The following is a 26,505-nucleotide window of genomic DNA, read 5'->3' as shown; positions in this document are numbered from 1 at the left end:
GCTTCAAACAGTTGCACTCATGGAGTTTGAGTCTGGGCACACCCCAGAACTCTATCATAGTTTATTACCAGGATGTGATTGCCAGAATGGTTCACCATACCATTTTGATAAGATCCTTGTAAGACATTTTTATCTTCTTATAGAACCAGGGATAATTGTCCCAACCTATTTCTGGATTTACTTCAATTTATGGACATTGTGAGGGGTGTATCCAACCAGGCTTCTCCTTGTATCTGGACTACTGGAAACTTTAAAGTTATATGTGTGGCCTTCGTGAAGTAAGTGTGACTGTCAGGGCATGCACATTTTTAGCTCCATGCCTGACTCCATTTGCACCCTTATCCCTTGGGTTTCCTTTCTGTAACTTAGTTTACATGGCCCCATGCCTTTAGGTTCCTTGTTAATTACTTTAAGTTCTTTAAGTAAGGGGGAGTTACTGCCCAGCCTGTCTACAGAGATGTGGTAGCCATCTTTTCTGCTGATTTTTAATTTTTTCTTTGTGTGTATGTGTGTGTGTGGGGGGGTACCGAATGAACCCAGGAGTGCTCTATCTCTGAGTACATCCCCAGCACTCATTTTTAATTTTGCGACAGGGTCTCAGTAAGTTGCTCAGGCTGGCCTCAATCTCCCAAGTATCTTGAATTCCCAGAGCACAACATCATGCTCGGCAGATTCCTAAAGTTTACAAGAGAATGTCAGTCCTGCAGGAGGATCTCTAATTCAAACAAACCTTTAGGAGAAAAAAGAAAAAGAAAAAACAAACAATATTGTCAAAGTTGTTCAGGTATGATAGTGGTGTTGTGGCTTTGGATAGGCATAGCGGCACATGCCTGTAATCCCAGCAGCTATAGTAATATATCCCAGACTTTGTTGTTATGTTGTTTTAAAAAGTGAATTATCACTGAAATATTTACAGACAGATGGGTAGTGGCCAAGTCAGTAGACAGATAAAGTCATATAATTCTCTCCCAAGGTGGGATAACAAATGTTTTTGAACCATACAGTTTGCCACACTCACACTCACCTCCCCTGGGAGTGGAGTCAATCATCAACCTTTTTTTTAAAAAAAAAAAAAAAACAGTGCTAGGGCTGAACTCAGGACCTTACACATGCTAAACACACACTACACTACTGAGCAACACCCCAGCTCCTAATAATTCACTTTCTTATTTTTTCTTTTATTTGCACTACTTTAATTGAACTTTGGGGTGGTCTATCACCAAGATACACCCTTAGCTCTTATTTAATGTTTTTGTTTGTTTTTAATTTTGGAACAGAGTCTTGCCAAGTTGCCCAGGCTAGCCTCAAACTTTGGATCCTCCTGCCTCAGCTGGGATTACAGGTGTATGCCGCCACACCTGGTTAGTAATTGACATTTTAAACAAGTACTCCAGCAGACTCAATGCAGGTGGTCCTCAGATCTCCCTTTGAAAACTGCAGGTATAGTGATATATCCCAGACTTTGTTCCAGAAAAGCTTTTCTTGTTTTAAGAAACTGGGCCATTTTCTTAGGATCCAATATATCTCTTGCTCTAATCTCTAATTATTTACAGTACTTTTGGAGAATAAAGTCTTTGAGTCCTGCTCGCAAAAAGAGGACTACATGGTCAGGCTAAGTCTCTGACAGGCCAACTACTTGCCCTACTGAGAGCAACTTACTGCCCCTTACTTCACATAAGAACCCTGCTTCAATTTATTTGATCTAGCATTTCCCAAACTACACATGGAACTTTATGTAATCCTATTAACAGTTCCATAGAACACCAAGTTAAAATTTTAAATAGTATTTTAAAAAATTGTCAAAAATTAGGGCTTTGGACAGGCATGGCGGCACATGCCTGTAATCCCAGCAGCTCAGGAGAGTGAGGCAGGAAGATTACAAATTCAAAGCCAGCCTCAGCAGTTTACCAAGGCCATAAACAACTTAGTGAGACCCTATCTCAAAATAAAACATAAAAAAGTCTAGGGATGTGGCTCAGTGCTAGAGTACCCCTAGATCCCTGATACCAAAAAAAAAAAAAAAAAAGGGCTTTGCACCTATATCTGTTCACGAGGCTGTTTCTGCTTTCCATTCACAATCCCATTAACTGCCATCGCTCAGTGTACATGATCAGTGCCTCTGATTCTATAAGTAGAAAAACATAAAAGTCCTGAACGCAGAATCTGGAAACCTGTGTTTACACTCTCGTGACATCATTTACCAGCTGTGTCATACTACTTAATCTGGGCCTAAAGAAAATTGAAAACAGCTATCTAACCTACGTAGCTCTCTACCAAATTGTCACAAACAATAGCACATACAAAGTGACCTAAATCTGTAAAATGGTTTCAGATAACCATGTGTTTATTCAGAGCTTAGTCCAGAGTCGTTTGCAACAGACATGAACCAGTTCCGTAAATTTGGTTCATAGCCACAGACATTGCACTAAACCAGCATATGACCCATCCATGGCAAGGGAGTCCTGGATCATGCATGAAAACCTGCAGGAGTGCTCTTGACCCAGGTGCAGCAGCATTCTGCGTGGCAGACAACACCCTCCCTATTACAGAGCTGTTTGCTGGAGCAAGCCAGGAAGAAGCCACAGCTCAACTGTCTTCCTTTGATCTGTCCATGTGCATGAGACTGGACAAAAACAGGATTCCACAGCCACACCAATCCTGATTAGCAGGATGTAGAAACCAGTCACAGTGCCTGCTACCGGACCAGGAATCTGGTATAATTGTCAGTGTCCTCTTTTGCCCCTACCCTGGGATATAAGATTGCTAAACACTGTCAATACACCCATCTGATGAAATTGGGCCCATGGGGCCACTAGGGCTTACATTGGGCATGAATCCAGAAATGCACCCAAAGGCCTCCTTTGGCAGAAAAGCAGAGGACCAAGGCCCTCACTGAAACAGCTCAGGCTTTTTCTTTGAAAACAGAAAAGCTAGTGCACATGTAGAGGCTGGACTGCTGCAAGTTCCCCCAAACTCAGAGCAACATTGGTCTCCATCATGGTAAGGGTGGTATGATCCCAATGATTGCTTAATAGTTAGAAGACATAAAACTAATACATTTTTTCCATTTTATAATCTGAATCATTTACTATTCCCCCACCCCAATACTAAAACAAAATCATTCAGATACCTATTAGGTGTATTTATATGCAAAAGTTAGAGTCAGAAAAATGCCAGAAAGTTAAAAAAAAAAAAAAAATTCAAGCAAACAAATTGTTTATTTAATGCTAAGATAATAGATAGATATTCTACAGAGATAAACAATTAAGAAACAGTCTTGTTTTTCTAAATGGGATTTTGATCATAAAAACTGCAGTGACTCAGACGTTTAAGAATAGCACACAAGTCAAGAAAAGTGTGGAACATTTTATGTCTTACTAAATGAACCTCAGCATTCTCTTTAAGAGTTATCAATATTAAAACAGTGCAAAAAAAACTGTACCCATAGTGTTTAAAATCATACCATCAATACCCAGTTGCTACATGATAAAGATAAAACAAAAACCACATAAAATAATGCACAGAACAGAAATTCAAAGGTGGTCGAGGTGCTAAAGTCAAGTGAAAGAGAGACAGTCAGGGGCACGTGATGATTTTAAAGCAGGAAGCTCTGGCGATACCTAGCTGGACGCCACCAGGAGTCACACTGAAGTCACTGATAAGAGGGATAAAGCGCTAAATCTCTAACAGCAACCAAATTAACTGATGCTCTGGTGAAATTCCCAGGACTGATGCTAAGGTAGTTCTCAGAAAGGACCGTTCTCCTCGACAGCATGGCCAGCATGTGGTTGAGCCGGGACCTCACACCAGCGAAGTGCAACTGCCGCTCTTTATTCAGGTTTCTGAAGGAGTCCCGCAGGCACAGCTCCAGGTGAGGGGTGCCCAGGTACTTGGTGTGTCCAGTACTGAGGGGGTCGGTGGCTCTGAGGGAAGCATGGGAGCTGATGGAGCTGGCCACCGAGCCCTGGGAAGACGTGGAGGAGGAAGACTTCAAACTGGAAGACCTCGACACAGACATTTTTGATACTGGGGACCCTTCTTTAGACTGAGTTCCCTGAGAAAAGATCCCGCTCTCATCCGCGTCAGTCTGTGTGGTGGTCGACTTGGTCCACACCACCGTCTGGGAGGTCGCGACCCTGGTGGCCACAGTGGTTTGGGTCCCGGCACATAGGGTGCTGCTGCTGGTTTGTGTCCCCACCTCCCTCACGCTCACCAAGGGCGACTCTTCTTCCGGCTCTGTCTGGGTGGCGACATCAACAGCCTTTCTGTCCCCCAGAATGTCCCTGTGACTATGAAAGTGACCCTCCTCGCTGACAGTGGAGGACTTGGAGTCCTGTCGCTTGGTCTCTGCCTCACCCTCCAGGGGCGCCCACAAGCCCAGGTCTGTCTTCCTGGGTGAACTTGACAGCCTGGCCAGCCGCAGGCGCAGCAGGTTGCCCAGTGTAAGCTCTTTGGACTGTGGTTTGCGGTCAGCGAGGTGGTCAAACTTGCCACTGATCCGGAAGTGGGACAGGAGCTTGGGGCTGATGGGCTTTGATTGCGCGTACAGGATGCGGAACTCCAGATCAAAGCATTCGACCACTTGGCCAGACAGAATGACCAAGTTGCTGCTGTTTAATTTGCCATCTGTCCATGTGAAGCTGAAGGGTTGAAAACCAACAACAGAAGCGGGTAAGAATGTGGAATTTCAGTTCACTTACTATCGACCTGATAAAGCCCAGGTATCCTGCCATGTAAGTCACAGCTGTGGTGGTAACACACATACCATTTACTGTGAATTCACCAGCCTTCACATTTCCATATAACAGATTCATGTGTCACCAAAAACTAAGAAAGCCAACGGTTAACCCACACAATCCTTAGCCTCTAAGTTTTAAAAACTAGAAAGGATTCTGAAATATTTGGGCCAATACCCTCATTTGAGAGGCAAAGAAACCTGCTAGAGACACAGTGGAGAGGTGGTGGCAGATTCTAAATTGGGCTCAGCCCTAAGGAATCAGTCACCTGTGCCGGTTCCATACTACCTCTTTCCCTTTCACAAAGGGAAATAATTTGTTAGTTTAACCGGAATTCTAGTACTCCAAACACGTTTAGAGCTATTGGTGGCCACGTGCCCCTGCCTGTCCAGCACCCCCTCCCATTCCTCTGGAAACAGAGCCCATGCCCAGCCCTGTCTAAAAAGGCTTTGAGCATGTGTCCTCTACATTCTCAGTGGGGGTGGGTGTTCCAGGCTGGCCGATTGTACGGTCCCCTTGGATTCATCCAGGGAGGGCACGTGACCCTACCAGTGCAGTGAGTTTCAGAGTGCTGAGAGAGGAAGTCAGCTAGGGAAGACCATGGAAATAAGCTGGGATCTTTGCCTTCAAAGGGAGAGCCTGCTTGGGAATAGAGATCAGCCAGGCAAAAGCACAACCAGGAGACAATGTTCTGATAAGTGTCCAGCCAGGTCAGGAGGAGCTGAGAGCCACTGCCCCTTTCCACACCTCCTGTTGTGTGAGCTGAGAAGTTTCATTCTGCATAAAGCAGCTTGAGTTAGCTTCTGACATTTTAATCACCCCACTGATACAGACTTGTATCAGAAGTAGGATGCTTCAATGAGATCATAAAACACCCTATCAGCCCTGCCTCTTGCAACCAAGAACGTTGCTTAATGCACACACTGAAGAGAACTTCCTTCAAAGCCTAAGAAGGAAGATTATTTTGAAAACTCTCAATGAGATAATGTAAACCAATGAGATAATGTTATCCTACCCAACACCAGGATAATAGTATGTCCTAACAAATGGAGCTGTCATCATCATTGGTGGTACCATATTTCATTGGAAGAGGGCAGTTTTTATATTTTGAGATTTTTAGAACAGCCAAAAACCACTTGAAGCTAAGTTTTGTTAGCATGGAAAAATTCTTCTTTGGAGGGAAAACTAGTTTTCTGCTGGTATGCAGAAGATTTTGCAAAAAGAAGTCAAAAAAACAATTCTAATTCTGTTCTGATCAATGATAGTGCTGTATGAAAAGAAAAGTGTCAAGAGCTTCTTTATCTTACTGTCTTTCTGCCAGACCCTGGGCCCATACATATTTATCACTCAGTGATGGACATTTTTTCAAGTAGGTTTTTCTTTTCTAAACTATACAGACACACATCTTGCACATCATTGGACCATCTATGTAGAGGGAGCAAAACGTGCAACCAAGGAGCCACATGAGTAAAAATGGCACAACTTTCTGAGATGAGTCTTAGCCACTTGTTATCTCCACCCTCCATTGAACACCCGCTACCCACTGAAGACGCCATCATCAAAGTGAGACTTCAAAGGTGAATTGGGAACTTGATCAGTATTTTCTAGACTACAGTACTAACTGATACAGCTTGAAGCAAAAGGAAGGAAGGGGAAAGCTTCAGATCTGCCTGCAACACTGATGCCAACCCCTGTAACTGCCCTTACCTTCCAGTGACAACATGGTCCAAATCCCCAAGGAACTAGGACTTGAGGCTGTGTCACTGATAACCCCAGGCCTGGGCCAAGACTTCACCTTAGGACTGGAGACTCCGTGATCTAAAGCTAGTTTAACTTTTGCATTTTTGTTTTGTGGGGCACAGGGGAAGTGACCCCATCTCATTACCTCCGACAGGAGGAGACTTTGATCAACCACTCGCACACGTAGGTGTGCACACGTGGGAATGCGTAGCTGCAAAGGCTCTCGCTGAGAGGAACAAGTCATATCTTCATGTGAAGAATGTGGATTAATAAGCGAGGCACCTGTTGGAAACGTACCTGTAGGAGCCTGTCACCACTCGAATGCCATCAATCAGTGTGAACTTTTCGTGAACCTTCCCGACAATTTTAGTTCCTGACCTTGCGTAGTAGATGTTTCCCGTGATAGTCCGCACTGTCATCAGCTGTTGGGGAGAAAGCAGGGGAAAAAAAAAAAAAAAATCAATGAACACTTCAATGATACTCATCCAGTAAGCAAATGAGCAGGACCAGAGGGCTTAGTTTACCATTCACAAACACATGTGCTGGCAGTGCGTGGCTTGGGGTCACCATTCTAATACCACACGTGGCACACGAGCCTGACGTTACTTGAGTAACATTACTTCTACATTTAGTCTGTCTTTGCGTATGTTCTTTTCTTGTATTTACTTTTCTTTCTTTTTTTTTTTTGGTACTAGGGATTGAACTCAGGGGCACTTAACCACTGAGCTACATCCCCAGCCCTTTTTTGTATTTTATTTAGAGGCAGGGGTCTCACTGAGTTGCTTAGGGCCTTACTAAGTTGCTGAGTCTGGCTTTGAGTTCATGATCCTCCTGCCTCAACCTCCCAAGTCGCTGGGATTACAGGTGTGCACCACCACGCCCAGCTTGTATTTACTTTTGAGACCCTTAGTTCACGTGTGTGTGTGTGCTCTAAAAAAGCATTCACCTTTTGGGGAGAGTAAATAACAGAACCAAGAAATGATTTTTTTTCCCCTAGTACTGGGGATTGAACCCATGAGAACTATACCTTGAGCTCCCTAGCCCTTTTTACTTTTTATTGCTTACAAGACTAAATTGCCCAAGGCTGGTCTTGAATTTATGACCCTCCTGCCTCCACCTCCTGAGTGGCTGGGATCACAGGCATGTGCCACCACACACAGCCCAAGAAATGATTTTGAAACAAAATGTGGGAAATAAAATCACAAAAGAAAACATGCCAATAATAAATACATTTTGACAAGGTTAAGATAAGATGATACTTCTTCTAATCTTTTGTTTAATGACATCACTATGGAATAGTAGCCTATTTCTCTGTCCCCGACACAGTAAGGGGTTTGAAGACAGGAGCAGAGGACAAGCCTTCTCTGACACAGGACTAAACTGCAGCAGAAACACTCAGATCACGTGGGGCTCAACTGGCAAGGTCACATCTCCTACCAGTGCACGTGTAACAAAAAAGGTTCACTGGCGGTACACTGCATACACATGCCCGCAGATTTCTATTCCTGTAAAGTGACATTTGAAATGCATATACAATGGTACGCAAAATAAGACAGTCTGCATTCCCTTTTATTGATACTGGGGATTGAGTCCAGGGGCATCATCCCATTAACTTACAACCCCAGTTCTTTTCTTTAAAAAAAAATTTTTTGAGACAGGCTGGCCTTCAACTTGCATCCTCCCGCCTCAGCCTCCTGAGTTGCTGCAGTCTGCATTCTTCAGAGCAGACCAGAAACTACATGTTATTAGAAATCTTACACATTCAAATTAAATGTTTAAGATTGTTGTTTAACTCTCATCCATTCCATAAACTGACGGAACCCCTACTATGTGCCAAGCCCTGAAACAACAGATACTAGGCATGCTTCTTGCCCTCAAGAATAAAATAAGAGGAAGAAAACCAACTGAATGATTAAAAGCCTATGGCAAGACTTGCATGAACCAAAGAAAAGAAAACCTATGTCTACCCAAAATCTCTACATGAATATTTATAGCAATTTACTTATAAAGTCAAAACCCGGAAATTATCCAAATGTCCTTTGATGGGTGAATACTGCCAAGTGACAATGGCTAATCTAAAAAGGTCACATTCTGCATGATTTTATTTACATAACAGACTCTAGAGGGCAAAATGATCAGATGGAGAACAAATTAGTGGGTGCCAGGGGTTGAAAGTGGTAGTGACTATACGAGGGAGATCTTTGCAGTGATGGAATAGTTCTGTCTTGATGTCCACATGAGATAAAATGGGAAAGAACTACATATGTACACACTGCTCCAATGTCCATTTCCAGGTTCCAAAATTGAACTATAAATCACAAAAGAATCACCACTGGGGAAACTAGTTGAAGGTTACTTGGAGCTTCTCAGTGTTATCATTATAACTGTATGAATCCATCATTGTTTTAAAAGAAGTTAAAAACAAAAGCCAAAACAAACAAAAAACTATGGCTAGATACACTAACACTGCTGTGGTATTCTTATCAAAATGTTATGAATTGAGCCACGAGTAAACATCAGACAAACCCAAATTCTACAGACAGCTGGACCATATTCTTCAAAAGCATCAGACCCTGAAAGACAAAGAAAAATGGAGGAACAGCTCCAGAGGACAGGAGCCAAGGAGACTTGAGGCCTAAATGCAAGGTGGAGTGCTGGACTGGCTCCCGGGCCAGGACAAGGGCGTTAGTGGAACACCTGGCAAAATTCATGAGGTCAGCAGATTGGTTATTAGATCAAGCTTATTTCCTGATTTTGTTATTTGTGGTGAGGTTTATAAGATGTCAACATTTGGAAAATTTGGGCAGAGTATTCAGGAATTTCATATATTATTTTTGTAACTTCTTTATAAATCTTAGTTCAAGGTAAAGTTTTTCTAGTTTTTAGAAAACTAGAAAATTTCACAGAAGTACATGTGGAATTGGCTGGAGGAGGGCTTCCTGGAGGAGGCAGTGACTCAGAAGCTGTCGTAAAGGATCAACATACAAGAACAGCATAAAAATACCACTATTGACAGAGTTAGGTGTGGTTTTACCTATCTTTCCCTTGGACACACATCTGAATGCTGTGCAGGCCTCTGTGATTGTGGCCAAAGCACTTCTAAACACCTACACACGTCCCTGCAGACAGGGCAATCCAAAGTTCTAAGCCAGCCACAGAGCCCAGGGCAGGTGGGAGTCAGCCCTGACTTCATAAGGGCACAGATTCACTGGCAGACATACCCAGGTGGGAAGGGCAAGCCGCGAAGATGGTACCTCCCTAGGAAGGAGTTGAGACAGAACAAAAACTGGAGCATCCAGAGATAGAGACCTCCTTCAACCCTCCTGGGGAATCTGGATGACCATGGAGGGAGCAATCAATAGTGGGCAACTGCATCAGCACCTTTTTCCTGGCCTCCTGCCGAGAAGATGAAGGGAGCCGATCGCAGGGTCAAAGATGTGGCTAGGGTGATTCTGTGATTTTTCTGCTGCTAACACACAGCCTTAATTATAGAAAGAGCGCCTTGAAATTATACACGGACACCTTCTATTTCTTCTCCTGGTGCTGGATGAGCAGTCAAGGACTAAACGCTCAGTTAGATGACTGCTTTTCCCAGACCTGACTTGTGTTTTCCTCCTGATCTCCCTTTTAAGGCGAGAGTCACGTGGCTGTCCCATTTCATTTGGTCTCTAAGTCCCAATCCTACCTCCATCATCTATTTGCCTGTGGCACTGGTGACAGGTTAGTAACTACCTAATTAAGCCCAATCCTCCACTTCGTCATTAGAGGAAACAGCCAACAAGAACTCTACAGGAGAAGTTAAACAGCCAAAATTTTTCAAGTCAAACTGCTTGATAATAACAAGGTGTTCAGTTAGTGTCTCCCATGCGGAAACCTGGAGTAGCAAAGCCCGAATTCTGCTTGCTTTGCTGAACGCTTTATTTCTAGTACTCACAATAGCATGTGGCATGGAGCTGTAGGTATTCAAATAAGTGGTGAATAAATCAATTTCTGAAGGTCGAAGTCTAGGCTGCTTAATTTTTAGAAAATGAATTCTAAAATAAATACATCTATTTGTCTTGCCTTTCTCTACCAAAGAGACCAAGCCAGCTAAGTCGTGCAGCCTTACATTTAAATACTTGAATATTTTCATGACCTGAGAAAAGGACATGCGGCCTAATTTTATAATAATGAGAAATGAGCAGCACAGGACAGTGATTATGCATACAGGATAGGAGGCAGACAGTCGGGCCCCAGGGCCACTACTTGTGACCTGTGGACACACGGGCTCTCTGTGTCACCATTTCCCAGTCTAGAGCATCAGGACCCTGCCACTTACCTGACAAGGCTGCTGAGAGGAGCAAGTCATGCGACATTTGTCAAGAGCACTGAGCGGTGCCCAGGACAGAGCCCAAGTGAACAATGGTGGGTGACAGGATGAAAAGTGGGGACTCCTGGGGCTACTGTCACAAGCAGCAGCATCCAAGGTGCCTGCAGGCCCTCACCGTGGAGCTGATCTGCGCTCTGTGTTAGGAGAGGCCAAGGTTTGAAGCTAGACTGCCACTGTTTCTTCGCTTTTCAACAGCTTGAGATAGAATTCTCATACCATTCAGCTTACCCACTTGCTGTACACTTCTGTGGTTTTCCTGTGCATTCATGGAGATATGCAGCAGTCGGCCAGTCTTAGCTACCACCTACCCACCCCCACCTGCCTCCCCGGTCCTGATGATCATCTGTCTTCTGTCTGAATAGATTTCTCCATTACAGTCTTTCACATAAATAGAATCATAGAATATGTGGTCTTTTGTCAGCATTACATTTTCGGGCTCATCCATGTCATAGCATATGTCAATACTTGCTTCCTTTGAAGGCTGAACAATAGTCTATTGTATGAATATATGTTTATCCATCTATCAGCTGAGGGACATTGGACTGTTTCCATCCTAGGCCCTTATGAGTAACACTTCTGTAAACATTTATACCCCGGTCTCTGTGTGGCCCTGTTTTCATTGCTCTTGGGTGAACACCTAGGAGTGGAATCATGAGGTCATAGGCACTGTTCATTTTCTGCGAGATTCTGAGCAAATAACTTCGCCTACAGCCTCAGTTCCCCCACTTGAAAATGGGGACACCACCAACAACCACTTTGTCGATCATGTTTATTGATTGTGGCGAAACTGGAAATAGCAGACTACAAACCTTTTCCTGTTCGGGATGAACTTTCAGATCCATGCACATGTCCAAAAAGTGGGAAAGGAGAGCCTGGTCCAGAAGGATGTACACAGCCACTCCCCGCTCCCTGCATATTTCCTGAAGGTCTCTGAAGATGTCAATGTCTGTGAAAACATCCATTACCACCGCAATCACCTACAGGGAGGCAGAGGGAAGAGAAGCCGTCAGCTCACATGGACACCACCTTACAGCATGCTGCCTGAACCCTGGAGCCCATCTCAGAGCTGCAAAAGGATCCCCATCCCACAATGCCTTCCTGCCCTCCTTCTTCCACAGCATTGGCTTCCCCCACCCTGGACTATTTTCCTTCTCTAAAGTTACCCAGGCCCCCTGTAGCCTACAAACCTTGACCTGGCCCTGCTGCCTTCCAGTCACTGTCCTCCTCACTGGCAAATTTCCTAGTAATGTAGACTAAGCTGCCACCTCGCCTTCCTGTGAGCCTGCTCTGTTCAACTCTTGCTCCTTTACTAAACCTCGTCTTCCAGGCTCCATCTGGACGAGCAAGCTGTCCAGGTTCTGGGCTACCACACTGTCATCCAGACATGCTGCTTTCCCCGCCAGGCTGCAGCTTTCTGTATCTGTAAAGCAAACAAAACCTAAATTCTCTCTGAGGTCTCTTCTGGGTAGAGCATCCTCCAACTCTGTGATTTGGATTATTGTCTGATTTTGAGTCATGCTTTCTGTTTTTACTTGTTACTCTGATTTAGAAAGGCCACCCCATCCACCAGCGACACATGGCTTGAAATGATCAAAGGAGACCCACAGATTCTCCCATCTTCTGCTTCCCTATCGCTGAACACCCATCTTAAGCTTGGCTCTGTCCACCAGCCAGGCCTTTCTAACCAAACAGCCTGTCCTCACTAAAAGATGGCCCTGCATTCGGAGGTCCAGGAGCACAGTGCAAACCCACAACAAGAACACGGAAATTTCCTAATGATTCTGCCCTTACACTCACACCAGTCCTTTTCTCCCCCACAGTAGCCGGCTCCATTTGTATGATAATTGATTTTCCACACCCAGTATCACATTGCAGTTAAGAGCTGACTCTCAGCCATGCATCCTTGGGCAAATTATAGTTGTTTTGAATGGTTGATTCCTTCCCAAAGAACAGGTCTGCAGCAAAATTAAATGACTCTGCATAAAATGCAAGGTACAAAGGACCCCTCAGGACCTGCTCAGCTATTCCCTTTCCAGTCCAGAGCTGCAGCTGGCCAGACAGTTCCATGCAAGGAGGGAGCCACTGGTTCCTATCTCTGCTCATTCATTTAAAGACAGGCTGCTGAGGCCTCAAAGCCTTTAATCACCCCTTTGTGGGGTAAAACCACAGCCCTCAGCTAACTTCTGGCCAGGTAGTTGGGTGTCAAAACAGCTTAGAAACAAGCCCCTACAAACCAAGTCAGAAGCCAAGGTTCAGGATTCTTTTGCAATCAGGAGCTGTCAGGGCTTCTCCCACTTCAACAGTAAAATACCGTGTCTTTTGGAATCACATTAACCCTTTTTTCTGAAGGTTACAGTTATCTGTAAGTCTCACCCCATCCACTGCAGCAAATGCTCTTGAATGGGGATGGATTCATCTCTGGTCCCAGAGGACTAAGGACACTCATTACCGCTTAAGGACACGGGGGCTACGTGAAAATGCAGAGACAAAGGGGCAATTTTGCCGTCTTTCTACAATACTCCAGGATCCCAAGGGACTACTTGGACAAGGGACCTTGACATGCCAGGTCCTGGGATCTCACTGCCATGAGGAGGCCTGGGAAGACCAGTTATCCCCCTTGCTGCCTCTCCCTCCCCTCCCTGCCTGACCTTTATGGTGCCCTAACTGTGAGCTATTATTCTTGGGAAAGGACACAGCTAAACCCACTGGGCATGGGATTTAAAAAATAAAAAGTCTTTCTGAATTGGTGGCAGCTTCAGTTTTATACATCCTCTTTGAGAGCTGAATCCGTCCCATTCATTTGGGTCACATAACAGTTAGTTAAAAGGCCAAAAGCCTGAGCACAGAACTCGGACCTGCGCCTTGCTAGCTGTGTGACCCTGGGCCAGGTGCTCAATCTATCTTAGTCTTGGCTTCCCCTCTGGAAGATGTAGATATTAACAGCCCTCGTGTTAAAGGGCTGCGTGGAGATTAAGGGAGACACACACTGGAGTGAAATAAGCGTTCGATCATGCAGCTGGCACCTTTTTAAGTCTACCTCAGGCTACTCGTGTACCAGGCACAAAGAAGGCTGTAAAGAATGTGACCGGATGTCAGAGGCAGGGAAGTAAAATGATACATGCTGTGAGAAGTCAGTAAATCTGGGCAAAACTTTTTTTTTTGGAGTGGGGACGTGCAAATTTTCTTCCTTGCAGTGGCAGTCACACCAGCTACTGGAGCAGGGAAGGCTTCCTGGAGGAGAAGTCGTCTGGGCTAAATCACAAATAGGATGCAGACATGCGGGCAGGGAGAAGTGAGGCCATGGTGACGGAGAAGAGGTGGGAACAAAGGGCGCATACCAGTTTGGCTGGAATGTACAGCATGTGTGGAAGAGCCACGGACGTGACTGGGAAAGATGGATGGATGAGCAAGATGGCAGCGGCCCTGAATGCCAACCGAGGAGTCAATACAATCCTCCCGCCTCACACGCTGCCTGCGTGAGCAACGAGTTCAGAGTGACAGCAACAGGACAAAAGAAACTGATGCCGAAGAGAGGCTGGTGTGGGTTGGAGACCTGGCCCCACCTCCTCCAACACAGGGCCATGCCACCCAAGGCCCACGGCACTGCGGCCATGTGACACCTGCAAATGTTTAGGGCGACAGACTGAAAGAGGAAACCCCAGTGGTGGGTTGTGAGGACAGGCCAGGCAAGAAGCAATGAGGGTCGCAGAGACAGCAGAGGGGTTGGAGGAGGGAGAGGGGACACAAGTCCACAGAAAAAGAAACAAGCTTGAGACGGATCTGGAGGCGGCAGTAAAACCTTCATGAAGGAGTTGTGGAAACACGGGTGAGAGCAGCACTCGCAGAGACAGCACAGAGGACAAGACCCGCCTGCCTCCCTCATCTCTCACTCTTCTTTCCAATACTTGGTGGGAGCCCACCAGAGCCAGGCACAGTGTCAGGCACTGGGGACATAAGTCAATCCCTGTCTGCAAGAACCCAGGCTAACGAGACAGCAGATGAGCTGGGGTGACATGGTGTGATGGGCCCGTGGACACACCCAGGGGGCTACGGAAACAGGGACCTGAGGAACACAGCCCAGCCAGCAGCCGCCTTAGGACTGCAGGAGTCGGGAACCTGGAGCAGGGCCCAGCGCACCACAGCCTGCCAAACTGAATTTTGATTCATCACTTAATAAAACAATTGTACAAACAACACCTTTGTTATTTGGTATCTAATTTGCTATTCCTTCATTGGTTTGGTTTGGTTTTGCAGTACTGGAGATGGAACTCGGGGCGCTCTACCAGTGAGCTGCACCCTATTTTTAGATAGGGCCTTGCTAAGTTGCCCAGGTTGGCCTTGAACTTGCAATCCTCCTGCCTTGGCTTCCCAAGTAGCTGGGATTATTGTTCAGTTTTAAGGCTGGACCTTTCCAGTGTTGGACTTATAAGCTGGTCCCTGATCCCCTCAGGACCTCAGTGGCCTGGAGCAGATTTTCCTTCCCTGCTCCCCTGGTGCCCAATGTGCCCTCCTTTCTTATTAAAGCAGGACTCTTCTCGAGAGAAGACCTCTTCTTGAGAGGGCCAGTCCTCCTCCCAGTGGCTTTCAGCAGGAAGGCTTTCTTTTAAGACCCCCCCCCCCCACCTCCTGCCTTCATGAACCCAAGCCCTGCATAGCTGAACAAGCCCTGGGGCTTTTCACATTCCTGAAGACACAGACTCTTCACTGAGCTGGACAAGAACTAGTCTTATTCATACCAGCTAAGCCCCATGTTCCAGGGTGGACACAAGGTAGAGGTGTTCATGCTGCAGACTGCTGAGCCCCAGATGTGCAACTGAACTTGAAGGATGGCACAAACATCGGCCATTCCATCTGCTTCTAGAGACATAAGGTGGGTACGGTGAAGGAGACACCTCCAGAGGATGGCAGCCCATGCCCAGCAAGTGCCTGGTCACCCTGGGCATTACCTTCTCTCAGCCCGAGCTGCACACAGGGCCTGCCCACTCTCTAAGGCCACAGAGCTGGGCAAACAGCGATTTTTTAGAGTCTATTCCAGGACCAACACCCATCTGCAAATCAGTCCCAAGATGGTTACTACAGAGAAAAACACCCAGCTGGTTAGAAGCTGGGGTGGCTGGGCTGCCGCCTGAACCCCACACCATACCTGAGCTTCTCCAGCCACATCCAGAGCACCCACACCTGTGCCAAACCCCTTGTTTTCATCTCAGGCAACAAACCCTCTCAGATCCTTGCTGGACCCCTCAGTCCCTCTAACTATCCTTTGCCGATTTGCACCAAAGGACTTGGGGACCCATGTGTTTGAAAAGTAGAGATCACTAGGATTCTCCATCTTTGGTGGGGTCGGGGGGTGGAGTGTCAGAGCCTGGTCCATTACTTGTCATGTAGAACTGGAATCTTTCCCATTTGCCTTCTTGCACAAAAAAACCCAAACAAGACATCTAGAGATTTCAAAACCCCACTATTATCCTCAGTTTACAGATGAGGAAACTAAAGCTTGGAGAGGCTAGGTAACTTGTTAAGAGACTTAAGTAAGCAAGTGTAGGAGCTGGAATTTCAACCCAGGTCTGTGCAACCCCAGAGCCATTTACAAGAAAAGTGTTAGGCTAAATATTATTCCAGACAAGTCTATGGCCCTGTCTTCGAATGACTGAGAGCTTAGAATGAATCCTGAAAGGATCAGCAGAATATAGAATAAGGTATACAGGCTCAAGTTTACTACAGAGGACAATTTACAAAACACGAAATACTTAACAGACGTCAAGGAACTTAGAACTCCCTGGCCTTCAGGGTACCTTCCCTCTGTGGCAGTACTGCCCACCAGTAAACCTGAGGAAGCGCAGCTGTTCTGTGAACAGGCTATAGTCAGACCTGGGCTTCATCTGGCTCCCCACTCTTGAGACCCAGGTACATAATGCCACAGCACATTAAGCTGTACTGACCTCTGTACTTCCCTCTACGCTTGGTGATTCAGTCAACGAGAGACTCCACGGGCAGTTTCTGGCATATAGAAAGCCCTCAAATGAAGCTACTTGCTCAGGTTCTTAGTCCTGATTCTGCTACTATCCCTGGAAGCTCATTCCACCTGAGACTCAGTATCTTCAAAACAAGGCCTCTGTCTAGTGAATCATGCGCCCTCCTGCTAGGCTGGTCCGGCTCTGACCAGCTCCTGTGCAGGCCCGGGTGGCCGCTGGGGGCCAGTCATTCCAGTTCTCATTCCAGCTCTTCTACATGAAGCAGGAAGCACGTGTGGATCACCCCTTCCCTGTGCTCCCCAGTTTCCCTCCCTTCCCATTCAGACTCACAGAATAAAAGCAGGTGTGCAGCGTGCTTGGAATTCAACCAAAGGTTTGCACACGCTCAAAGATGTGTCAGCACGGGCAGCAGTCAACAGCAGCCTGGCCACGAAGCTCCCGGCACTGACCCATGACACCACCAATCCCCTTCTTGCCATCTACTGTCCTGGAGGCCCTGGTGCCTAAAAGAGCACCATTTGTTATATGTTTTAATGCAACTGAAATTATCTCCTGGGGATTTTCTTAAAGATCTTTAAATGATTGCCTTGACATCATCTTCAAGGTTTAAAAACAAGAAAGAATGGAAATTTCCACAGCAAAACCTAAATTTGTGGGTGGATATTGTTCTCCCTAGATTTCATAGGCTATTAGTATAAATTAACAATTTAAGCACCAGGTTACAGTGTGATGAGGCCTCTGCCCGTGGAGTGGCCGGGTGCCTCTCTAGGCAGGGGGCAGCGGCTGGTGGGAGCCAAGCTTTCATACCCTCCAAGGGCCAGACCACATGGGGGCACTTCCTCTTCACTGTCCAGGTGGGCTGGGCTTTTCTAAAGCTGGAAAAGCATCAAGAGAGGTTTTCCTGAGTGGCGGGTCATGAGGATAAAGGAAGCTCATCATTTTTAGTTTTTATAATGGTATAAAAATCCAAAATCCAATGCACAAAACAAGGCACATTCAGGGACCCCTAGTTTCTATCCTTATCCCTTCCCTCCTATTTTTTCTTTTTCCTTCCTGCCCTTCCCATTAAAATAACTATCTCAATTATTCACTTTTCACTTATCTTCCATTTTTTAATATAAACAAGTATATGCAGGTATTATGAATATACGTGTGTATATAAATGTTCATACCCCCGCCCCCCCCCCCGTAAAAGGAGAATATGATCATATCATTCTAAACTACTGCAGTCCAACAGAACCTTCTGAAATCCCAGAGGAACTGAATTTGTTATTTAGTTTTAACTGATATAAAACTTAAGTGGGCACAGGTGGCTAATGCTCCTGCCCTAGGCACTTTGAATGACAACACAGAGCTGGTCCTCACTCAGAGCTGCAGGGGACTCCACTGCAGAGATGCAGTAATTTGTTTACTAATATTCTACGGCAGACATGGAAGCCCTTTTCAGGATTTTGCTACTAGAATTATGCTAAGACAAATAGCCTATTGCATATGTCTATGTTTTTGCCAGTGTACCTTTGGGTTAGAAACATATAAATAGAATTATTAGGTCAACGCACAAACACAACTGAAATTAGCTGATATTGCCAAATTCCCATCCAGAGGTTATATCATTTGCAGCAAGATTTTAAAAAATTCTTATTGGTATAGTTCAGTAGGAAAGTGCTTGCTTAACATGCACAAGGTCTTGGGTTTGATCCCCAGCACCCCCCAAAAAATCTTCTTCTGGGGTACTAGGGATTGAACTCGGGGGCACTCAAACTACTGAGCCATGTTCCCAGCCTTACTTTGTACTTTTTTTTTTTTTTTTTTTTAGAGACAGGGTCTCACTGAGTTGCTTAGCGCCTCACTGTTGCTGAAGCTGGCTTTGAACTTGAGATCCTCCTGTCTCAGCCTACTGAGCCGCTGGGATTCCAGGTGTGCACCACTGTGCCTGGCAAAAATTTTGTTTTTAAAAGTCACTATACACACGACATTTTGTTCTTTTGGTTTTTGTTTCTTCTGTGAGAGCAGATTCCATACCTATACAGGAGCCAGAGACTAATCCTACAGCTTCCTGATGAAGACTTGAAGAATAAGGAGATAAAACAGCGAACCAAAGAACGGGGCTGCCAGCCTGGAGGAGAGAGGGGAGGTACTGCTTAGTGGGCAGAACCCCTGTGTGGAGTGAAGAGCTCTGAACAGAGAGGAGATGGACACCACAACACTGGGAAGGTCCTTAAGACCACTGAATTGTGCACTTAGAACTGTTAAAATAGCACATTTTATTTTGTATGTTTTATGATTCAAAAAATAAAAAGTCTGGGGGTGGGAGGGAAAGGGAGGGGGAAGGGGATTAGCAAGGATGGTAGAATGTGATGGTCATCATTATACGTTATACATGTACGGAGATTTGAATTTGGTGCCCACATACCTTATATACAGAGATATGAAAATTGTGGTATATATGTGTATTAAGAATTGTGATGCAAAAAAAAAAGAGTATATGTATAATGGCATAATTTGGCGTGAACATACTTTATACACAGAATTACACAAAATTGTGCTGTATATGGGTAATAATGAGTGTAATGCATTCCACTATTGTCATGTATTTAAAAAATAAATACAAAGGCTGAAGATTCTAAAATCCTTACCCTAACACATGATCAAAAGGAAGAGATAAAGGGCAGCCACACTGGGTGGTGGGGTGATATCCTATGATGATGCCTTACTGAGAACTCCCAGGGCAGTGGTTTTCACCTAGGGAAACCAGGCGATCCTTCTGCCTCTCCAACCAGGGGCATTTGGCAACTCTGTAAAAATTAGTGGTAAAATACATATAACCTAAATTTGCCATCTCAATGCATATGATTTGGTGGCAACATTAAGTACATTCACCTTGTACAGCCATCTCCACGGTTTCCAAAACTTTCCATCACCCCAAACAGAAACCATGCCCAATTAAGCACTAACTCTCAATGTCGGGACTTCCTAGTGGGGAGACCTGCTACTGGTATCTAGTGAGCAGGGCCAGGGACGTTGCTCAGCATCCTATAAACCTCAGGACAGGCCCCCAGACAAGCAATCATCTTGCCCAAAGCCAACAGTTGGCAAGGTTGAGAAACCTCTGGATGGATCCAGGCATCTGGGACAGGAACTGACCACATTGCACAGGAGCTGCTGCAATGCAGGGTTGAGCAAGAGGAGAGCCTTCGTCCGGTACAACCTCACACACACCAGGGACCTCTGACAGATTCCTCAGCTGTCATTCCTCCTGGCAGGGCTCTGGCTACACAAAGATCCTCACCACTAATGCACAGGTCATCGAAAGGATGCCCAAGGGTGAGGTCACAACAAAAGCAGCCTCTTTGGAACAAAAGTGTCTAGGGAATGGTAAGAAGCACGGCTGTGAGGAGTGCAGAATCTCCCGGTACTGTGAGCATGGCCAGTGGACTCCCACTCAGAATCCAGCAATAGCCAGGCAACCACATCAGAAGAACATCTCCAAAGGAGGCCAGGACTTCCAGGCAGCCAACCACCGATTCACATGGCGACCAGGGACTGAGCCATTCATCAACAGATACAGTAAGATAGGGGTAGATTCTATAGCAAATATAAAGAAAAAAATCCCGTGTTAGTTCAAAACCATCCTAAAAAAATCCCTTAGGAAACAAACATATGAGCTCCCAACAGGGCAGGTGCAATATTCCCTCCAACTTTGATGAAGTTCAAGTGAGCAACACAGAAATGGCAGCTTGAACTCAAGACATACTATTGGCAGAATGCCTGTATTTGGAAAGGTGCACAGAAACTGAGCCAATGCAAATTCAGAGTCCCATCCTACCTATCCAGGGATGAATACTAGTTAAGTGGAAAGGCAGACAGAACCACATGACTACTTAGTTTTCCTACTTTTTCCTTCTCCCCCCTCCAAAAGTATGAGGCTCAAAGAGTAAGGGCTCTTACACAGACCTCCACAGTATTTACTGAGCACCTGTTATGTGTCAGATACCCTGGGTGATTCTGTGTGGTCAGTGAGCTGCTCCATACAACCTATCCCATCCATTCAGGCTGTGATGTCAGGATTAGGTCCCACCCTTTACCAAAGGTCCCTGGCTTCCTCTGCCTCTACCTCTGTCATGGAGCTTCACATCCAGGTTCCTTCCAGAGCCACACCTAAGGATGGAAGTTGGTACGCAGACCTCCGCAGTGAGGATAAATAAAGCTGCACAGGGCAAACACTAAGGTCTGAACCTGCTCTGATGCAACCCAGTCCCAACCTCTGGGGTCATTTCACGGGACCCTTCGTGTGGAATTCAAAGTTCCTTCATTTGCCCCCAAAAGATTCCCACATACTCCTGTTTCTTGTACATTAAATAGCTGTCTGGCTGTACCTTCCCCAGGAGAGAGACAAAACATCTGCTCATCGCATTTTCTTTTTACAGAACTTGCAACATAGAAATTAAAAGTCCAAGTCTTTAAGAAGCTGTTCAAAACTTTCAGCCTGTTGAAACTACCAAAGTATTAATCCCTCCTCTCAGCAGGGAAGCTGTGTAGAGCAGGGATGAAAGGTGTGGGCCCTGAAGCCAGGCAGACTTGGGCTCCAGTCCCGCTGTCTCACACTGTTTGATTGGGGTGAGTTACTTAACCTCTTTGTGCCTGGTCTTTGAACTGTGGTCTTTTCCCAAGGATGGAAGGGTCAAGTGAGATAATCCAGGTGAAGGACCTAGCATGGAAATAGACCCACTGAAAACATTCACAACACCATCAAGTACATTTGCCCTTGAAATACAGATGCAGACATCTGAAAACAGCCTGAGACATGCACCTTTGTGGTCCATGCACCTGGTGTGGATGTCGTCAGAGTGACACAGCCCCTCTGATGTATACAGTGCACAGCTTTACAGGATGGCAGCACCTGAGGGTCACCACAGTGGACCTCTATGACCTCTCCACCCAAAAGCCTCTGTCCACCTGAGGATGAACTCCTTGTGGACAGATTTCTCCTCTGCATACAGGACACGAGCAGGGCACAGTAGCTGACAGTGGTCAACTTCCTGCCTCAAGCTGTCCTGTCTCCATCATTCCCTAGCCACATGACTTTGCAGAATTTATGCTTCTTTATGTCTCAGTTCCATCTGTAAAATGAAGAAAATATTCGAACATACTTTGGGGATTACTTACATTAGCATTTGGCAGATGAAGCAATTTTTACTTTTTAACAAAAGAGATGATCTTTGGGACCTCAAATTTTGCATGCCTCAATCTAAATCCTTTGCCCTCAACCTTATTTTCCTTCCTGAATTTCAGTTATCCAATCCAACTTAAAAACAAAAACAAAACTTAATCCTTCTTACTCTTCCTATAGCTTCCTCCCCTGCCTGCTCTCTCCCAAGCCTAACCACCAAGTTCCATCAATTCTTCCTATAACTCTTTTCCTGCCCACACCACCTGAGCACAGACCCTCTTCTCTTACATAGATCCCTCTGGCCTCCTCCTTATAGCCCTGCCAACACCATTCTCAGCCCTCTTAAACCATCCTCCTTTCATGCTCCTGCCAGAATTACTGCTCAGGACTCCAATCTGACCACACCCCACCTCCCTCTAAACCTCTAATGGCTTCCCATTGCTCCTTCACTAGGATGCACAGCCCTCCAAAGTCTGGCTCCAATCTTCCCCTTCAGTCTCTTCTCCTACCACTAATCCTCATGCACTTCCTGCTCCAGCTGCGGGGGATCTGGCTGCCTCAAAATATGCCAGGTCCTTTCGCACCTTTGGCCAGCCCCTATCCTCTCCAGTAGGCAAACCCCACCCCTCCTCCTGGGCTCTTGAGACTTTCTCTCAGCTCCTCCACTACTTACAGCAATGTCCTCACCCCTTCCCACCAGCAAACTGTCCATCCTCAAATGCATGCAAGGATCATGCCTTCCCCTGTGACCCCAGTCCTGGCAGGGTGATTTACAATAGGCAATGAGTAAGTAGTTTGGCAGATGGCAGATACTAGGGTGCAGAATAGGCAGGAGCTATCCAGGAATGTATTATGAAATGCCTGCAGGCCAGGGCCTGAGCTCTAACTTTGATCCTTTTAAGGGACTGCAAAACTGCATTTATAGTTTTCCCTCTAGCCTTTAGCTCCAGTGCCCCCCACTACCACTAAAATTTGGGCCTGAGCCAAAGGCAAAATCAATCCATATCTCTGTCTTTCATGGAGACCCATTTTATTTTATTTTATTGGTTGACAATGAACCTTTGTTTTACTTATTTATATGCGGTGCTGAGAATAGAACCCAATGCCTCACAGATGCCAGGCAAGTGCTCTATGACTGAGCTTCAACCTCAGCCCCAAAAAACCCATTCTTTACTTGTTACACATTCCAAGTGCTCAATTCTCTTGGAGGGGAGCCCTGGGAATGCACTGCTACCCCAAAATTCTGCCTTTTCCTACTGTTTACTCTTACTGAACCTACAATGTCTTCAGCACCAAGTGCCCTCATACCCCCAAACCACCATGGGGTGTGTGTGTGGGGGGGGGTGCGACACCAGCTTAGCTGCAGCCCACATCCTTTCCCCCAAAGGCAAAGCACCCTGCCAGTCAAGTAAAGAAGAACCAACATCAGAAACAGGTTTTTTCGTAGACCTGGACTGATGCACAAATATTGTCACCCAAAGTCATGCTCAGACATGAGTCCTACCAAGTGTTTCCATGGTCTGGGGCTTTACCAGCCACTTCCCTGATGCAGTCAGAAGGTCAGAAGCTGAGCACTGCCAGTGAGCAAGCAAACAGACCATGGCTCTGGACTAAAGTGCCTGTTGCCACACCCTCCCTTATTCCCAGAACCTTGCTGCCATTTCATTCTAGCTGGCAGGCAAGACCTCCCACTGCACCCCAATACCTTGCCACACAATGAATGAGTCAGACACTAGGACAGAAGCCCACCATGGCTAGAGGCAGATCTAATGCAGAGGTATCTGCACTTTAAGAGATTACTGTGCCTGGAATAGTCCCTGCTCATGGAAATGCACACCCCTTGCCTCAATCATTCACAGAAAGGACAAAACCTTCTCTTCCTCTCAGGCAGGAGACAAAGGAGCAGGGGTATCACTTTGCCACTTCCGCTTTTATCCACGTACTACAACATAAGACACACGGAAGTAATTAGCAAAATTGATTCCCAATGCTCCACAGTTGTCTCTGGGGCCCATCTTTCAGGAACTTTTTCCTAGGTAAAGCAATTCCTCAGTAGACGTGTCCTAACAAGCTCTAGAAAATGGGATCCAGTGTTGGCTGACGGCCAGGAAAATTTGCAATACGGTTTGGTTTTTAACTAACATTAGGAACGGAGAGTACTTCTGGTCCCTCCACCAAGGATATGAATTTTGGAAGTTGGAACTGTGGCACAATCCACGTCCTTGGAGACCAAAGCTCCTCTCACTTTCCCCTTCCACAAAGAGCTGCTGGGGGGAACCAGGGAATCCTACGGAGACTTGCAGAGTGGGTTCAATCAAGGACCCCGGCCCGCGCTCCTAGCAGCTCTCAATTTCCCACTCCTGAGGAGGGTCTCGGTCCGACCCGGCGCAGAGGTGACCCCGAGGACCGGCTCACCTCCCGAGCGGAGCGGAGTTGCTGGCGCAGCGCGTCCTTACAGCCATAGGGGCCGCGGGCGTCCGTGCCGCGGGGCTGGAAGTGCGCCTCGACGCGCGTGGCGCCGCGGTAGGCGCCCTGGTAGAAGGCGGGCCAGCCGAGCTCCAGCAGCGGCGGCTCCAAATCCGACTCCTCGGGGAAGTAGGTACCGGACGAGCAGTCGTGAGATGAGCCGAACGAATCCTCGGCCGCCGCTGCCGCGCCCTCCTCGCCTGGCCGCTCCGCAGCGCCCAGGACTGCGCGCACCTCGTCGGGGTTCAGGAAGCGGCCCAGGCGCTCGCGGCGCAGAAAGGCCGCGAAGGCATCGGGGCCGCCCGCCACCAGCTCCTCGAGCGCCAAGCGCCGCGCCTCGCTGAAGAGCTCGGCGGGGTTGGGCGGCCCGCACGGCGACAGGCAGGCGGTGGGCAGCTCGTCCAAGATGTCGGGACGCAGGGCCATGGCGGCGAGGAGACCCGACCACGCTCGGGCTGGGAAGCGATGCGGACCCACTTTATAAGCATCTTTGAATCAAACAGGCCCGCGCCATTGGCCGCCCCGCCCCGCCCCGGGTGTCCCATTGGCTGCCACCCTCCTAACGGCGGGGAGGGGAGGAGCTAACTCCGCACGGCCACGCCTGCCTGTTGCTATTGGCTGCCCAGCGGCCGCTCAGCCCGACCCACAGACTGTGCTGCCTGGCTGGCTGGCTGCGACTGCAGGCTCTGGCTCTCTCGGCAGGATTGCTGAGAGGAACTTAAATTTAGCTACTCTGTGCCCGCCGCGACTTAGCCGTTCCAGCTCCGGCCCTTCTAGAGACCGAGCTCTGCGCGATCTGCTAGAGGGAACCGGCGGGCCTGAAGTGCTGTGCAGCCCCGGGGGGCGGCCGAATCAGCGAAGCTGGGAGACCCGAGAGGCCGGGACCATTCCCCGCGCGCCCCCTGCTGGCCGCCCCGCAAAGTGGCCCTATAAGGCCTGGGACTGCCAGATCTATCCAGGGAGGCGAGTTGGTGCTTGCTTCTGGGCACTGTGACCGCACTATTGCTGGGCTCTCAGAGCGTGGGTGTGGTCAGCTATGACAAATTTATCCCCTGCATCTAATCATCCATTCATTCGTTCAAAAAATACCGGACTATCATGAAAGCCACTCCTTCAATTACACCCTTCTCTTTCATCTCTCTCACTTTGTAGTTTTTGCCCAGCAAAACTTCAATTCAATCCTGTTTAAGCCTCACTTTCCACCTACTTTTCATCTGCACCCAGGCAGCCATCCGGGGCTGGAGGGGGGAAAAAATGCAACCTTGCTCGTGGACTGGTTGTGCTCCAGATGCATGATCTTAAGTGTGCCCTAAGATTGCCTGCCAGCCTACACTGCACTCATTCCCTCTGTCTTTTCCTCTCTCCTTATTCTCAGTGAGCTTATTTCCCACTTCACTGAGAAAAAAGTAGAAGTCAGAAGAGGTCTCCACAAGCACCCACCGTCCCCACCATGCCACCTCCTGCCAGCAACTCTGCCCACACAGGCCTTCTGTTTCCATGGGTGAACTGTGCCTATCTGACACCACCCTTTCTGCCAGGGCACAGGCTTCCAGTCTCTCTACTGCTAACCCCTATCTCTCCAGCAATTCTCCCCTCTCTCCTGAATCGTCACTTTCCATTTTTTATTATGTATTTTTCTTGTGCCAGGGATTAAACCCGGGGACACTCGACTACTTAGCCATGTCCCCACCCGTTTTTGTATTTTATTTAGAGACAGGGTCTCACTGAGTTGCTTAGGGCCTTGCTGAGATGCTGAGGCTGGCTTTGAACTTGTGATCCTCCTGCCTCAGCCTCTCAAGCTGATTACAGATGTGAGCCACCACACCCTGCTACTTTCACTTCTTTATTGATTCATTCCTAACAGTACAGTATGCTGAAGTATAGCTCATCTTGAAACAACCCTCTCTTGCCCCTACATTCCTCTAGAGCTACCCACCCCCATTTCTCTGCTCACTTTCACAGTCTACAACCTCAAGTAAGTGGTCTATAATGACTGTCCAGTTCCCCTTCCAATTCTCTCTTGAACTTTCTAATCAAGCTAATGCCCCACTG

At 47.0% G+C, this 26,505-nt stretch overlaps 1 protein-coding gene across 1 annotated transcript; it reads right to left on the bottom strand.

Moving 5' to 3' along the window:
* Positions 1-3,199: 3,199 nt before the first annotated feature.
* Fam83d (family with sequence similarity 83 member D) lies at positions 3,200-24,892 on the bottom strand. Its single transcript, XM_046433526.2, has 4 exons — positions 24,403-24,892; positions 11,655-11,822; positions 6,774-6,898; positions 3,200-4,640 (listed from the first exon to the last, which is right to left on the bottom strand). Exons 1-4 carry the CDS (start codon positions 24,877-24,879, stop codon positions 3,653-3,655), a joined length of 1,758 nt encoding a protein of 585 aa, XP_046289482.1. The 5' UTR covers positions 24,880-24,892; the 3' UTR covers positions 3,200-3,652.
* Positions 24,893-26,505: the final 1,613 nt, after the last annotated feature.

The sequence above is a fragment of the Marmota monax genome, unplaced genomic scaffold, assembly GCF_021218885.2.
Source record: "Marmota monax isolate L192 unplaced genomic scaffold, Marmota_monax_Labrador192_F-V1.1 WCK01_AAM20220418_F8-fsc00014, whole genome shotgun sequence".
In the NCBI taxonomy this organism is placed as follows: domain Eukaryota; kingdom Metazoa; phylum Chordata; class Mammalia; order Rodentia; family Sciuridae; genus Marmota; species Marmota monax.
The sequence above is the reverse complement of the archived record's forward strand: the minus strand, read 5'-3'. Positions and strand labels throughout refer to the sequence as shown.